Raw genomic sequence first — 15701 nt, 5'->3', positions numbered from 1 at the left:
GGCTCTGGCTCTGTACTCCCACAAGTGCTCATGAAATTCCCATTTATACTTCTGGGTTTTGCATCATTGCTCCAGGGAGCCAGAAATGGAGAGGACTGAGTGCCTGGGGTGTGAGGAATTCAGGAGGGACTCTAGAAAGAGGGGAGGGAGAGGGATTGATGGATGGATGTGGTGCAGAGGGACCCCCTCCCTGGCCAGGAGGGAGGAATCCGGAGGTGAGGCGACACAAGAGGGCTGGAAGGCAGAGGCTGGAGAAAGCACAGGAACCAGAGGGATGTGAAGAGGGATCAGGGCTGGGGAGCAGTTGGAGTTACACCTCATCCATGAGGTACAACCCGGTGAGCTTTCCGGGTGGTTGGATCCTGTTCCTCGGGCCTGGCCTCCTTTCTAATTCGCTCTCCTGCCTGACCCCGGCTCGCTCCCACGTGCCAGGAATGACTTTATTTTTCCATCCCGCTGTAGCCAAGTTTGCCATTTAATAACCCCCGCCCTGCCCTGCTGTCTGTCCCCTCCATCAGCCAGATGAGCAGATGGGAGGGCAAAGGGATGGAGATGCCTAGTGCTTCCCAAACTGGGAAAGGGGAGAATCAGAGCCTTTCAGATGCGAAGAAAACACTTTCCTTCCTCAGTTCCCTCTCTCCGCTCCCCGTAGGCTCCCTTGTGCTGTTGAGGCCTGACCAAACCCTCCACAAACATGGGAGCAAGCGGGAGCCCCTGCAGGCCGAGCCGGCCTGTCCTTCACCAGCTCCGGCTCCTGGAGCACTGCAGGGAACCTGCTTTGGAGCGGGGGCTCCACACGGAGCACGGACACGAGCTGGCAGTGTCTGGTGCAGTGCCGGGGCCATGGGAGCTCATGGACACAGGGGCATTTGTGAAGGAAAACAGCTGCAGCGCGTGGTGCGAAGCAAACAGCTTCTCCGGCGCTTCAATCCCAGCTTTGTCGCCATTGTTGGCCAGGAACCAGCCTTGCGCTGGCCCACTCGACCTGGCTGCAGAGGAACCTGGTGTTAAGCAGGGTGAAGTCAGTAGGATGTTTTCTCATCCTGTGGTTCCCTTGCTCAGAGCTCATTGTCCACACGAAGCCTGTCCATCCCTTTCCTTGTGTGAAGCTTCCCTCCCAGCCAGCTGCACATGGAGGCCTGGAGCGCGAGGGGAGCTGCTGGGCCTGTCCTGCAGCCAGGTGCGTGTCACTGGTTTTGCTGCTGTGGCACCAATGTCAAACAGGGGCATGAAGTTTAGACTGAGCAAGACAACACAGGCTCAAGGAGTTCCTACAAACTGCTCCCCTGTGTGATCCAACAGAAACCTTGAGCTGCAGAAGGACTGGGCACATCTGAGGAGGGCTCTTCAACCTGCCTGGGTTGTGTGTTGCAGTCGGCAGTGAACAATATGGCCCTTCCCTTTGTGAACACCTTTTTCAGCAGCATGTACCACACTCCTTCCTCAAAGGTTTTTATTTCAATTAGTTGAATTAAATTCGGAGAGTTTGGGTTTTGTTTTGTATGATAGGATTACTGTTTTCTGCCTGCATGTGTGATTTCTGTTTGTCTATCTTTAACTACAAAAGGAGAAAAGAGAAGAGAAGAGAAGAGAAGAGAAGAGAAGAGAAGAGAAGAGAAGAGAAGAGAAGAGAAGAGAAGAGAAGAGAAAAGAGAAGAGAAGAGAAGAGAAGAGAAGAGAAGAGGAGAAGAGAAGAGGAGAAAAGAGAAAAGACCAGCCCTAAACTGAAAGCTCTGGGGGTACACTTGCAGATATAGCTTAGAGGAAAGGGAATGACCTTTGCTGTCATCTTTACAGTTGTGTGAATCACCTGCTGTGCTAGGTAGTGCTTCATGATGCCCTGAGGATGTTTGTGTAACTATCACATCTGGAAATTACAGTTATGCTTCTGTCTTAAACAGAGGATGCCCATATATGTTCATACACATATATATGTGTGTTTTTTTTCCAGCTGTGGCTCTTCCATGCCTGGGGCTGACACAACCATGTCAGCCCAAATGGGCAGATGGATTTGTTCCTTCTTTCTCCTCTTCTGTGCTGCTTCTCTGCCCATGCTGGGGAAAGCCAGTCTGCTGCAGGAGCTGGGCCCCCAGGAGTATTTCAGCAGCCTGCAAGCTGGCAGGGCATCGCTGGCGTTTTTCAGCCGCAATGGTATGTATTTAACATCAGCCTGGATTTTCGGGAAAGGCTCATGTGAGGCGGGTGTTTGAGCATAGGTGGAATAAGGAAGAACCAATTCCTAAGAATTTGAAAGCCAGAGTGATTTCAGAGAGTACGTTGAACTCGGCTGGAAGGCCTCCTGCTTTGCAGTGAGTGCTGTGCTACTGGGAAGTAGATATCTCACCACTTGGGGATCTAGGATTCGAAGCCCTGGTGTCCAGGGACATCACAGTGGGTTTGGTGAAGGGGAGGAGGGAAATCCATGTGGATTCAGGGAGTGTCCAGGAGGGAGAGCTCCATTAGCTCCCATGTTCTGCCTCGTCACAGGTGGCTCAGGCAAACCTGGGCACTCTGTGAGTGGGTTCCTGCCAGCAGGGCCAGGCCCAGGGAGAAAAGCTGCTCCCCTTGTGCCCCATCTGCAAGGGGAATGTATTGAAACCTGCTGGTTTTGATGTTTCAGTTTCTCCCAGTGCCCAGCCCTTCCTGGAACAGATTGAGAACTCCGTTGAAGCGCTCCAGGACTATGGGATTTCGGTGGTGAAGGTAAGTGGGAACAAGGAGTTGGGATGAGCTCTTCGTGCAGGTTTTCTCTGCAGAGATGGTTGCACAGTGGCAGCATTTGTCTCTCCGAACCGATAGCAGTAGGATCCCACAAGAAAGTACCATGAGTCAGGCAGCGCCGAGCTGCTTCTGGCCTCCCAGTTCAGTCTCGATAGATGAACCAAAAAAAAAAAAAAATAGTGGATTTTACATCCTTTTCCAAGCAAGCCTCCTAGAGCATAGTTGAAGTTGTGGCCTGACGCAGGAGCCTGGTACATGGATGAACAGAGTGTCTTACATTACAACACTGTAACATGTTGATTTGCGGTCATGGTTTAGGGGACATTAGCTATTCACATTTTTCCTGCAAACTGGCCTTTCTCATGGGAAACCCCACATTCCAGGCTCAGCTGGCTGATGGAATCGTGACCTCCCAGGCGACTGCATGTGGTGTGTGGTGTTGCCTGGCTAATGCTGGGTCCCTCTTAGCAGGTACTGGGGTGAATACCACGTCCACTGCTGGTCTCACTCAGAGCAGGGCCTTTGCATTTCTCCCTCCAGCCTCGTGCATGGCAAAGAGGAAGCTCAGGCCATGCAGAACGCTGGATGGTGTCAGTTCACTCATTTTAAATGCAGTGGAGTATTCAAAATAAGTTTTTTTTTAGCAGATATTTTGTGAAGATTTAGGTGAGCCAAATGTAATTAGATTTTATAAAAAGCAATTTTGTATACGTGCATTGCATTCCTTCCAGACACAGACTAGGTGTGATAAGCAAATTGTGTCTGTCACTTTGAATGTACTGGGCAGTTCATAATGTCTCTTGCTCCTGCTTTATCCCGATCAGGGCAGACTGAGCTGGAAAAAATGACTTAAAAACTCCAGTTCTCAGCACTGGCCTTCATTTTCTGTGTTGTGTGATCATATTTTTCCTCCCAGGAGGTTTGGAAAGGGTGTATTTATACTCCTGCATGGGAGAAAGCTTTGGTTCTGTGTTACAGAGGTCACTGTCGAGCTGAACACTCAATTATATGCTTTCAATGTCTAGGTTAACTGTCCCAAAGAAGATGTCTCAAGATACTGTGGGAAAGAAAATGCATTAAGGAAAGCCTACCTGTTCAGGTAAGAGGGGCTTTCTGAGAGCCACGCTGGGGTTTCCTTCCAGTGCAAAGTTTTGAAGGAAATGCTGTCAGCAAGCAGAGATGCCTGCACATGTGGCATGGGGGCTCTGGAGAATGTTGGAAAGACAGCCCTTGTTCCAGGTCTATGCAGACTATCCTGGAAGGATCCATCAGAGTTAGTGGCAGAGTCACTGCCTCTACCTGGATTAGCTGGTTCTTCCAACAGAGGATCTGGGGGATGTAACTGAAGCCAACAGAGGACAAGTGTAAAGTGGCAAAACAAGAGAGTTCTTCACACAGTGTAGTTAAGATGAGTCCAGTAAGGGCATGAATGAAGGGAAACGAGGACATGGGACACTTGAATCAAAACTCCTGGAAAATATGACGGGTCCTTAACTTCATCCTGAAATGGTAAATTTTAGTTTGATTCTTGAGGTGAGGACATTTAGAAAAAAATGCAATTTTATGGAAACACAGCCCTGCGTTATGCAACCGTGAGAGAAATCCTGGTAGTGATCCTCTGTGTACGTGGGCTCCTGTCACCGGGTCACCCCCGATTACACTTAGTCCTAATGGTTTTGGGTCTGTCCCAGGAAGAAACGGTCCTCTGTGCTCCTCCTGCTGTGTGCTTAGCTCGTCTGTCCTGCGTGGGCAGGGGTGGCTCTTGCTCTCTCCATGGATTACCAGATGGCAGATTCTCCGTGTTGCAGGTGGAGAGATTTTTCAAAACTCTGGTGCTCAATTCTCACTGCCTTGTATGTGATCTACAGAAATGTTTGCTCTGCTGGTGAGAGACCAAAGGGTGATGCTTCCTGTACAAAGCCCTTCGTAACGTCACAGTCTGTGCTGGGCTCTCATCAGCAGTCCCCAGGTGCTGAATGAAATGGCAGTGACACAGGTGACTTGGATCTTGCCAACAGCGTTCCCTGGAGAAAGGGGGAAGTCACTAGCTAGCAGGAAGACCCTGCAAGCTCTGGTAACTCCTCCAAATCGATCCTGGCTCTTTCTTTGCAGCAATTCCTACCAGCAGGCACCAAGGAAGTGTTCAGCACAGCTAACATGGATTTAGTCTGTGTGACTAGTCAGGATTTCATGGTTTCTTTGTTGATTTTCTTTCTTCCTTCCCCAGAGGTAACATACTCCTCAGAGAATTCCCTACTGATGCCTTGTTTGACGTGAACTCCATTGTTGCCAATGTTCTGTTGTAAGTACAGACCAGATTCGTCTCTGTGAAATATTTTACTTTCTGCTTTTACTTGTTGTTTGAAAGTTTTGCTTAAATACAAACTCCACATATTTCGGAGGACGTTTTCAGCCAAGTAGAAGGCTGCCTCTCTCCTTTGTATGGTTTGACTCTGTTAAATCTATGCCCTTGACATGACTCGCAGACACACAACTGGCAGCTGTATCTGGCTGTGAATCTTGCATCTGCCAGCAAGAAACTGCAGTTCTGCCTTCTGTTTTACCCATAATGGTTGTGTGGCTGCAAATTCTCTCTTAAAAGGAAATGGCTGTTAATGATTTTTTTCCTGTCTTCTCAGTGCCCTGCTCTTTAATGAAGTTAAATATGTTGAAACAATGGCAGATCTTCAGAACATAGAAAACTCACTGAAAGGGAGGTCAAACATGGTCTTCGCATATGTACCAGCTACTGGGACAGCAGGTAACAACACTCAGCATCTTGACTCCTTTCCCAGAGCTTTCTTTACTAAGATGGAAGGGAGCTGGGTTTCCGAACCAGAATCCTTCAAGTGAAGGATTGAAGGAATGTAAAAGGGCCACCCAGTTCCCTTGCTTTACTGGGAACTCACAAGCATTCAGAAATGTTTTTCAGAGGGAAAGCAAGCCAGTAGTTTGCTGTCTTAATGAATAAACACATTAGCAAATTCCTGGTTGTGCAGTAAAATGTGTCCACTTGAACCATCTTCGTATTTACTGGGGATCAGCAAGTGGGTTCAGCTCCTTGGTTGCCTTCATGGAGTGTCCTCAGTCAGTTCAGTATTTCTACTAAGAGGTTTCTGGGCCTTGGTGTTTATGACTGATATAGTGAGATCTGGAGTGGGCTGAAAACCTGTGAATTAATCTAGCTTTTCTGTTTTCTCTGCAGAGCACAGAGCTGTGATGGAGGCGGCTTTCGTCTATGGGACTGCCCACCAGTTCGTTCTGACAACAGAGGCAACGCTGATGAAAGACCCTGGGTATGTCCAAACACCACACCACGCTCACCCTGGGAAAGCAGCTTCCCTGCAGCATTTGCTCTGCTCTTGGTTTCTTAGATTTCCAGGTCAGATGTGGCATTAACACCCTTGTTAACTTGCATAGGATAAATAAGACACTTGTGCTGGAAATCTCTTAGCCTGAGCTTAGAGCATTCAGATGTTGTCAGGGCTATTCTGCTGTTGGTCTTATGCTGGAGTCGCTGCAGGTCAGGAGTCCTCTTAGGCCCCTTTCTTTCTCCCTGGTGCAGCTCAATTATGTCATTTGTGCTGTGCTGCTACCTCATTTGTTTCCTTGAGGGAGGATATAAATGATGTGATAGTCTTAAAACACGCTCAGCCCACAATACACCTTGTGCTTTGGTGGGCAAGCTCTTTGGGCATCATCATGCTTTGAGCCTTCCAGCTTTCTCCCCTCCAGGTAGGGCCTCAGCCCTTCCTTACCTGGAAGATGTTGGAGGCAGTGGCTGGCTGCAGGTAACACCAGGGCAGCCACAGAAGTGCCCTTTTCTCAGGTGTGATCCTGTCTTTGGGGGATTATAATCAAAGATAATGTCGTGACTGCCACTAGGTGGCACGGTTGCCCTTTGGACAGGACATGGCTTCATGCTGTTTAAAACAGAGAGGATGCCAGCTGGCCACATCCTTAGCTAGCAAAATGATGGTAGCTTCACCAACATGAGTAACTTTCTCTCAAGCAGGGCTGCAGGCTTTGTGATCTTAATGTTACTCCCTGCTCTTTTATGGAGAGATCTGAAAGCCTTTTACAAAGGTGATACCTGTTTTATAAATGAGGAGTGGACACGTAGGAAAAGGGATGTGACCTCCTGAGCTGACCTGCTGGCTGACACTGGTGATAGCATGAGGACCAGGAGCTGTTTGGCTTCAGGGAACAAATATCACTTCTTTCTTTGGCACAGCCCTGCCAACCCTGCCCAAAAGGTGAAATATTCTTATACAGCCTGTAGGATGTCGTCACTTAGGTAACAGACATGAGCAAACATGCACTTCATCTGTTTTCTTCCTGCCAAGATCCTATCTGAGGTGGCATGGCTGGCCCCACTGAGAAGAGCGTAGCTTGTGGCTTCCTTGAGGTGAGCTGTGCCAGCTGGCCTGGGATTGAGGTTGTGTTACACCTGATGAGCCAGGGTCTTCATTAGAGCATTGGCATAACTTGTAAGATGCTGCCTGGGAGCAGTAGGTTCTCAAAAAAAGTCCCTTGGGTGCCCTGTAAAATATGGCAGCAAACACTGTCACTCTGGCAGGGGCTTTTAAAGCCCCGTGGTGGATCCCTAGCTCAGCATCCCTTCCTTTTCTGTCTTGCAGCAGTGATGACCCTGACGTGTCTTCTCCCCAGCTGCTCTTCTGCCATTGCCAGCGGGCCCTGGAGCTGACGCAGCCCTGCAGGAGGACGCCCATGGAGCGGCCTCTGACACTGCTGAACATCCACAGACACCTCAAGCTCATGGGGGCTCCCCTCGTGGTATGACTGGGACGTCCCTGCAGGCTGTGGCAGTGCGAGGACAGCTGGGGCAGATGGGAGGTTGGGGGACATCTGAGCAGAGGACAAGCTGAGGGTGGGAATCTGCCCTTGGAAGTAATGGGAAAGCTCCAGGCTGGGTCCAAGCAAAGAGCAGGCCTGACACTGGATATGAGTGACGCTCCATTACATTGCTGAGCTTGCTCAGATCTCCTTTCCAGAGAGCCCCAGTGCTTTTGTATCGTCCTCCAAACTACGTGGAAACACGTAAACATGTCATGAAGCAACATGTCAGAGAAGCACAAGGCGAGGATGCCAGCGCTTGCGTCCTGTGGGCAGGGTTTTCGGGCTGCCTCAGGGAATGAGTGCCGGATTCTCTTAAAAATTAGTAGGTACTTGACGTGCAAAATTGCTTGGTCAGAAAGAATAAGCATAATAAAGCCTAAATTTTTAACAGAGAGGGTCATGAAAGGTTGGAACAGTTTAACTAGGGTTGCATTCCTTCTGCTTCGATGGAAGTCCTGTAATCGGAATTGGTGGCTTTTCCTTAAAGGCACTGCTTCTTCAACTGGAGAATGCATGGTGCATGGTGGCTTGGGCTGTGCGAGAAATGAGATTATGAGGTATCTCCTCAAGAAATAAGATTATGAGGTATCTCCTGGCATTGGAAACTACAGACTGTGAAAACTCTTAGCTGACTTCGAACTTTCAGTGGGGAAGTTGTTTCCTTTTAAGCTCAGCTTCTATCAGCTTGTTAAAGTGATGGTGATCTGGCGGTTAGTTTTCTAGGAAATGAGGCTTCCTGCAGTCTTGCTGGCTGGCTGGCTCTCTGTGACTCCCTTACCAATTGCTTTTGAGCCAATTCAGCTATGTATGACCAGCCTCTGAGGTAATAAATTCTCAGAAGTCCCATGGAAGTGGGCGGCCAAATGGAAGAGGACTGAGGCACATTCATGCATGTGGAGATGTGCTGCAGTATAATAATGTCTCTTTTCCAGACAGAAGTTGCTGAGGATCCAGAGAAGGTCTCCACTGTTCACTTACAGCTTGGCCTGCCCCTTGTGTTCATCCTCAGCCAGAAAGAGACCTATGAAGCAGACAGGAGAACAGCAGAATTTGTGGCCTGGCAGCTCTTGGGGAAAGCAGGAGTTGCCATTTTGCCCAGGTATTTGATCTCAGATGTTTAGGGGACTTTTCTCGTGTTATATGATGTTTTGGGGCTTTATTAGCTATAGCCACTCCCAGGATAACGGATTACTAAGCTCTGTGCGAGAGCCTATAAAGCTGGATTGTCTCCCACGAGAGAACATCACATTTGAGAACTTCAGAATCAGGCTATCAGTTGGGTTTCCCCTGGGCAGATTGAAATGTTTGACTCTCTTGCTGAATAAGAAGTGGAAAAATAGTCAGACGAAGAAATATTTCAGGAAGGAAACAGCCACGTGGAGGTCCAAGGACACTTGGGCTCTATGGGTGCAGCAGGATTGCTGTCACTTAGCCTGGGCTCATACATGCAGCAGATCTTACCTGAGAAGTGTGTGTAATAGGGAGCAGGGATAAATGCTCTGCAGTTTCCACACATTTCATAGTAAATCTGGCATTTTGAATCGTTTTATTTTCACCTTTAGATTTTTGTGCTGACAGAGGAGTGGTCCCAGCGCACATATAGGAGCACAAGGGCAGACAAATTGCTGAGCCTAGTGAGCAGAGACAAACTGACACCCACTGCAGGTTTATAGTAGGCCCTGCTCTGATCTAGACCCTGCACAGCTGGCATCATGTGATGAGTTGGGAACTCCTGTTCCTGTGCTTGGCCAGCCCCTCCTGTTTTTTAAAGGTTGGAGGGTGCCACAGGGGCCGTGGGTTGGGCCTTTGAGGTGGCCTGTCCCCTCCGTGTCAGTGCTGCTGGCAGCAGTGTGGGTCAGAGGAGACGGAGGAAGGATGGGTGTGGGTGCTCCCGTTCCAGCTTTCTGCCATCACCCTGTGTAGACACTTGGCTGCATTTACTCATCAGCTAAAATCCCCTAGCAGAACAGCTGCACTGGGATGTGTCTACCAGTGTGTTGGCAAAGACCCAGATCACGAAATGGGAATCCAGGCATTTTGTGAAATATGCCTATTATACGGGGCATGTGGTGTCAGTCCCACCAGAAGGTCATTTGGAATCTGCGTTGATTCAAGTGGGCCAGGTTCCTATGGATCCTTGGAACCCAGAAGGACCGCTCCATGAGGATGTGCTTGCCAGGCCAAGTGCACTGGGTAGCCTTACAGGTCGCTCTGTCTGACAACCACTCTTTATTTTGGAAGGGATGCTGTGGATTTGAACGTCCTGCTCCGGTCCAACGTCGCTCTCAAGACGCCAGATGAGGTTAGGTTTCTTTTACAAGGTTTATTTCTCTAGCTGGGCGTGCTGCTCTTCAGGGGAGCTATTTTGAGTGTTGCTCTCCTCCATGGCTATTTAACAGTCTTCCCAGGATTTCAAGGTGAGTTGTCTTTCCTTAGCTGCACACATGTATTTGGAACTGCCTGAGGCTGCTACTGCAGAGAATCGTGCAGAAAAAGTGCTCATTTTGGATTCTACATGTAGGGTGGCAACTGCAGAGTGCACAATGAGGCAGTGCAAGGTTGTGAACTATGCAAGGTCTTGTATCCAACTCCAAATTCCCCAAGGATTTGGACTTTAAAAGGCCCTTGGCAAAGTCCTTCTAAGTATTTAGGACAGACATTGAAAAGATAGGAGAGGAAATGAACCAGAACGTGTTGAGAGCTGGAAGGCAAATATCCAAATGTCTGTATTGAACTGATGTGACCGAATGCATTTGGCAGTGATCTGGGAAAAGGGCAGGGCATAAATAAGTTTGATCAAGATGAGCTAAACTTTGGAGAGACCTGACCTAGCTTGTGAGGCAGGATGGAATTTAGCACTCTCGGATGCCAGAGAACACACGTTGCCCTAGATGATATGAACTGTCACACCTGGGACTGTGAGAAGCAGGATCAGACCTGACTGCCCTGCAAGGGCTTCCCGTACTGGGATGAAATGTGTGTGCTGCATTTCTCCTCACATCCTAGAGCCAATGGGAGGTGCCAGTAATTTGTCATTTCTCTCTCTCAGTTCATTAGAAAATTCATTTTCTCTGAAGTGCCTTTTGCTGAGACAGTGCCAGAACTGGTTTTAAGCTGACAAGGTCTCGTTTCTCAGAAACACATTTTGTTCTTTTCTCTCCATGGCTTGGCCATCCATTGCGCTCGGGACCGCTCCTCTTTGTTGAACTCCTCAAGATAAGAGATAGTTTGGGCCAGTTTCCCAGGATGCTCTGACCTAGTCTAAAACGGCCCTTCTGGAGAATCCTCCTGCAGTAATTTAAGACGTTCCTGCCCTTGTTTTCTGCCCTGTCTGCTGCCAGAAGGGAGGCAGCCGCCCTGGGCTGTGTACCTGAACCTCAGCCCTGTCATTCTCAGTTTCATCCCCGGGCTTTTTGTCCAAAGACAAGTCTATGTTAAGATGTTGGGAGGGAGAGCAGCTATTTGCTTCCACCACCCAGCTACAGGTCCAGAATCCCATATTGTCTCAAGTACTTTCTGACAGGAAAACATCAGTCTGGAGTGAGATGACCTCATGTGCAGGTGAAATTGGGCCATAGAAACACACCCTAGAAGCTTCCTTGTTCAGCAGCTTTAGGAGCTTTTTGACATATCCCAGAAGAGCTGGGTGGTAGGGAGCCAACAGATCTCCACATCAAGCTGGAGTGTGGTCGCCAAATGTATTAGACACAGGGTGTTGGTGGGATCCACTGATTGATTTTGTATTCTTTAGGGTGTGCCAATCAAATACCTCGTTTTGGAAGACACTGATGAAGTTATAACCCTGGTGGAAGATAAGAGCAAGCTTGAACAAATCCAGGAGGATGAAGATGAGGAAGAAGAGGATGAAAAAGAGAATGATAATCAAGGTATCCAACTAAACCATGAAATGCTGTTAGTCATTAGATAGGAGAAGCAGTAAGAATTTTTGCAAATCAGAGGCATGATCACAGGATGGTTGTACAGAGTGAATCTCATTCTCTGCAGACCACTGCAGATTAGTGACAAACAGGAATAATTTTTAGGGCAAAGTCCAGGGGTAAAAAATGGCAGCTGTTACAGAGGCAGTTGCAGAGGTGCTGCATGGGGCAGGTGCATTCTGCTGTTGGAATGAGTCCAGCTTGAAATGCTTCAGAGGGGTGAAGGGTTTGAAGTGCAGTGAAGCTCTGAAAGAAGAGCCTCAAAATTACCAGCTTCTTTGGAAAGGTTTGAGACACGTTTTTCTAAGAGCTGTTTCCTGTGTTCCAGTGCTGTTTTCCCCAGGTAGAAAACAGTGGCCCTTGTGATGCTTCCTTGAAAATACACTTGTTTTCCAGACAGAATTGTCCTTGTTTTCCAAAGCATGTGGCAAAGGGTCCTAGAGGGAATTGTATTCAAGACGATTAAAAAATAGTGTCCAAATCTGAGGATACAAGTGAGTAATAGTGTGACACAGCATAAGTGTGTACTAATGAGTCTGTGTGTCTGCCAAGGAGTGTTTTTGTGTCTGTTTCCTCTGCTTAACCCCATGCTGACACTTACTGTATCTCTGCAGAGTGGTGCTTACTAAAATGTGATAAGGGGGTTGCAGTTCCCTAGGGAAAACAGCTCAGAGGACCTTCACCTTCGTAGGTCCATGCAGGGCTGCTCTGTGTAACCCTCAGAGGGAGCTCTGGGTGCCTGGGGGCAGGTATATTTGTGCCCCCCCAGCTAGTGCCCATGAGAAGGGCTGCGTGCCCATGGAAGCGGCTTGAGCAAGCAAGGAACTATGCCCAGGGCATCAGGGAAGCACCCAGAACAGGATTTATAACGAACCCTAAAAAACTCCAATTTCTTTTGTACTCCCCATGGTGACCCTCAAATCGGCCTGTCCTGTGGTGCCTGTCCTTGACACCAATGTCTTGGAATGTGTTGGGAGACTGCACAGCGCCGAGTCAGAATCTGCCCTGCGCTCCTGTGCTGTGAGGACACACAAAACCCTCTCCCTTCTCCCGAGTTCTGTACTGATTGCTTGCAGCTGATGAATTCCTGCGGCCTGGGTGTGCATACTTGTTTTCATGCGTGGTTGCTGGCCTCTTGCAGACATCCAAGACGATCAGGTGGTGGAAGCCGTTTCCAGGGACAGGAAGCGAGAGCTGCCCCTGGAGCAGATCCTCACGCTGACGGAGGAGACCTTTCCCTCGGCCATGCTGGAGCCTGCCCGGGTGGTGGTGCTCTTTTATGCCAGCTGTGAGTATGAAGCGTGGAGCAGCAGTCCCTCCACCACGCTTGCACTGCTTGCTGCGTTTTCTGTGTTGTGATGATCCCCTAGACAAGGTTAAATGGCAAAGAAATGCTCCGTCCTGCCCCGTGTGTCCTAACCCATCATTAGCAATCAGATTAAATCAGCTCACCTAATTGACTGACACTGTGTTGAGACAGAGTATCTCTCAGGATAAAAGATATCAATGCTCATGGACCACTTGAGGTTTTCCAGCTGCAGTGACTACATGTGAGACAAGAGTGGAGGCTGTGCTAATAGGGAATCCTGGCAAATTATTTGCTGTCTGCTATGGAAACATAAAGTCCTGTTTTCTTTATTTCCTTCAAATTCTTGCACAAAGCTTGAAGCGTAACCTTGTCAGAGAGCAATACTGGGGCTGTTTGACCCCTGTGTGCAGCTCAAAGCTCTCTCCTGTGTTTCAGGGGAGGCCGTGTCCCTGGCAGTGCTACGCTCCTATGTGGAGGTCGCTGATCACCTGAAAGGTAAGGTGTCCCACATCAGAGTGCTTCCTCATGTCCAGGCCCAGCAGGAGCCAAGAAACTGAGATGATGATGATAGTACCTCATTCAGTCACCTATAATACACTTTTTTTTTTCTTCCCAGACTCTTAAGGAAAGCATGCCCATATGAAGTTACTTAGGTAGAATATTTTGTTTCTTATTTAGGGATCCTTACAGTGCCTTTGTGCTTCTACAAAGTTATGAGGCTGGGAATGCAGCTTTGTGTGGTCATATTGTGCATATTGGTACCCACCAGCTGCCCCAACTGTCTTTGAGCTCAGCTTGTGCTGTCAGTGGGCACAGCAATTGTACAACGAGTATCCGGGGGAAGAGCCAGTGCAGACCAGGAGCAGTGAGTGACACAGCATGGACCTCAGAGCAGGGGTGGGCAAACAGCCCACATTACTGCCTGTGTCACACAGACAGGCTCCTATTTGTGCCCCTTCATGCTGGGTCCAGTATGGAGCAAGGAAACACTCTGAATGCTTCACAACACAAGGCTCGAAAGCCCAAACTGAACAACAAATAAAACTGCTGGAGCTGCACATCAGATCTGCCGCACTTGGGAATAGCCCGAGGGCACTTGATCTGGAGTAGAACAGTAATCGGTGTGGGCTTTGGCAGGAGGCAGCACAGACAGGCTTGGGCAAGCCCAAATCCACTGGGGGCAGATGGTGTCAGAGAAAGAATTTGAAATTATGGTTACTTCAGGGCCTGGAGACTGCCTTAATTACATGGAAGCCTCACAGGCAGCCACAGAGCCCCATAAATAGTTTATGACAGCAAAGCATCAGTAATGTTTAAAGACAATGTGCTTCAGGTTGTCTGGGGGTAATGGGAGGGGGGCTGCTCCTTCCAGAAGGTCTGTGATATTTTTTGAGCAGTGTAGGCCCTGGTTCAGCTTGAGAGCTTGAGCCTGTTCTTCTCTGCAGTCAATGAGGAGAGGTTGGCTCTTCTGTGCTACCATCAGGCTTATATGGGCTAAATCATCTTCTAGAGATGTTCATTTCTGCTCCTGATTACAGAGGAACACTCGGTGATCCCATCCCCAGCTTGTATTGGCATGGCAATGAAGTCCAGGGGATCTAGGCCAGAGATGTTCTTGCACCCCTGGAGGTAGCTGGTGTCTTCTCCATTTCTAGTTCTTCATCAGGGCTCATTTCTCCTCCCAGGGATGACACTGTGGAGGGCTCAGCCAGCTTTCTAGGAAGGAGATACGGCAGGAAAGGCTTACAGGAAGCTCTGTGGGAAAGCTCAGGACAATATTATGATTTGGATTAAAGCTGTTTTGCAGTTCATAGTTTTCATGAGGGGAATGTCACCAGTAATATGATCTGGACTGAAATCCCTGAGGTAAACAGGGAAGCCACGAAGAAGTATTGTTAGAGTGATTGTGATTAGTGGTGCTTTGGAGCTTCCTCTAGACTCTCTGGCTGTCAGACCTGCTGGAGGAGCAACTTGGGAGAGTCAATGGACAAAACCTGCTTCTTCCTGAGCCATGGCGAAACCTTGACCGCCTGCGTGAGGCCAGGCCAGACTTTCACCATGTGTTTTTTTTACTCATTTGATGGCAATCTCTGCACATGAAAGAAACCATAGTCAGATTCTCAGCAGAGATTATGAATGGATTGATTTCAGGGACTTTCCTCTACCATCAGTGAGGTCCTGCTGAAGTTCTCCTGGCCAGATGTGAATCATGGCATGACTCCAGCTGCTTTCCCTGTTGTGATCTTGGAGAGGATGGAGAGTGGTTGCTTTAGCAGTACACAGTTTCCCATGGGTGGAAGTGGCCACTTGTGAAAAGAGCTTGACAAATAAGCTGCAGCCCTGCAGAGCTGTGATAGCCAAAGGGAAAGGAACTGATACCAAAGGTGTGTGAGAGGTTCCCAGTCACACCAGCACTGTGATTGTGTCCTTTCTGTTTCTGCAGGTCTTGGCAAACACAGATTGGTGCCCTTTAGCCTTTCCTGAAAGGAGAGATGGTTTTGGAGAGAAGCATATTTGGTCGTGTGGTCAGGTAGTGCCAGCTATTTCTCATCTCCACGTGGTGTCTTGTGAGCAGAGTTCACCCTTAGTTAGTAGATGGAAGTGGAGGGAACTGGAGAGGACTTCTTGCAAGATGCAGCTCTGTGCTGCTGAGAGAGACTTAGTCACAGGCAGGGCTGTGAAGCCCTAGAAGACCTGAAAAAATTAGAGAATCTCAATGGTCTTTGTTAGGGCCAAGATGGTCATGGGTCACGTCCATTTCTTAGGGTGGGCAGGAGTCAAGGAACTAAAGAAGAGGAAGGTTACAGCAGGACACATCAAGAGCAGGAGCCATCACTTGTGAGGCTGCCAGTGCAGGCAGCACGGCCCAGACC

At 48.7% G+C, this 15701-nt stretch overlaps 1 protein-coding gene across 1 annotated transcript in view; it reads left to right on the top strand.

Moving 5' to 3' along the window:
• The first annotated feature begins 1953 nt into the window (after positions 1-1953).
• Positions 1954-15701, top strand: part of TXNDC16 (thioredoxin domain containing 16) — a 34260-nt gene continuing 20512 nt past the window's right edge. Inside the window, exons 1-12 of the mRNA XM_010217552.2 lie at positions 1954-2151; positions 2621-2703; positions 3747-3820; positions 4949-5023; positions 5361-5482; positions 5927-6017; positions 7362-7518; positions 8514-8680; positions 9823-9883; positions 11333-11468; positions 12661-12807; positions 13264-13323. Coding sequence (XP_010215854.2) covers positions 1965-2151; positions 2621-2703; positions 3747-3820; positions 4949-5023; positions 5361-5482; positions 5927-6017; positions 7362-7518; positions 8514-8680; positions 9823-9883; positions 11333-11468; positions 12661-12807; positions 13264-13323 — 1360 coding nt within the window. The 5' untranslated portion in view covers positions 1954-1964. The remainder of the gene's footprint in view (positions 2152-2620; positions 2704-3746; positions 3821-4948; positions 5024-5360; positions 5483-5926; positions 6018-7361; positions 7519-8513; positions 8681-9822; positions 9884-11332; positions 11469-12660; positions 12808-13263; positions 13324-15701) is intronic.

This window comes from Tinamus guttatus, unplaced genomic scaffold (assembly GCF_059628265.1).
Source record: "Tinamus guttatus ecotype Peru unplaced genomic scaffold, ASM5962826v1 Tinamus_guttatus_pri_ptg000048l, whole genome shotgun sequence".
Taxonomy (NCBI): domain Eukaryota; kingdom Metazoa; phylum Chordata; class Aves; order Tinamiformes; family Tinamidae; genus Tinamus; species Tinamus guttatus.
Note: the sequence above shows the minus strand (reverse complement) of the source record. Positions and strands in the feature narration are given on the sequence as shown.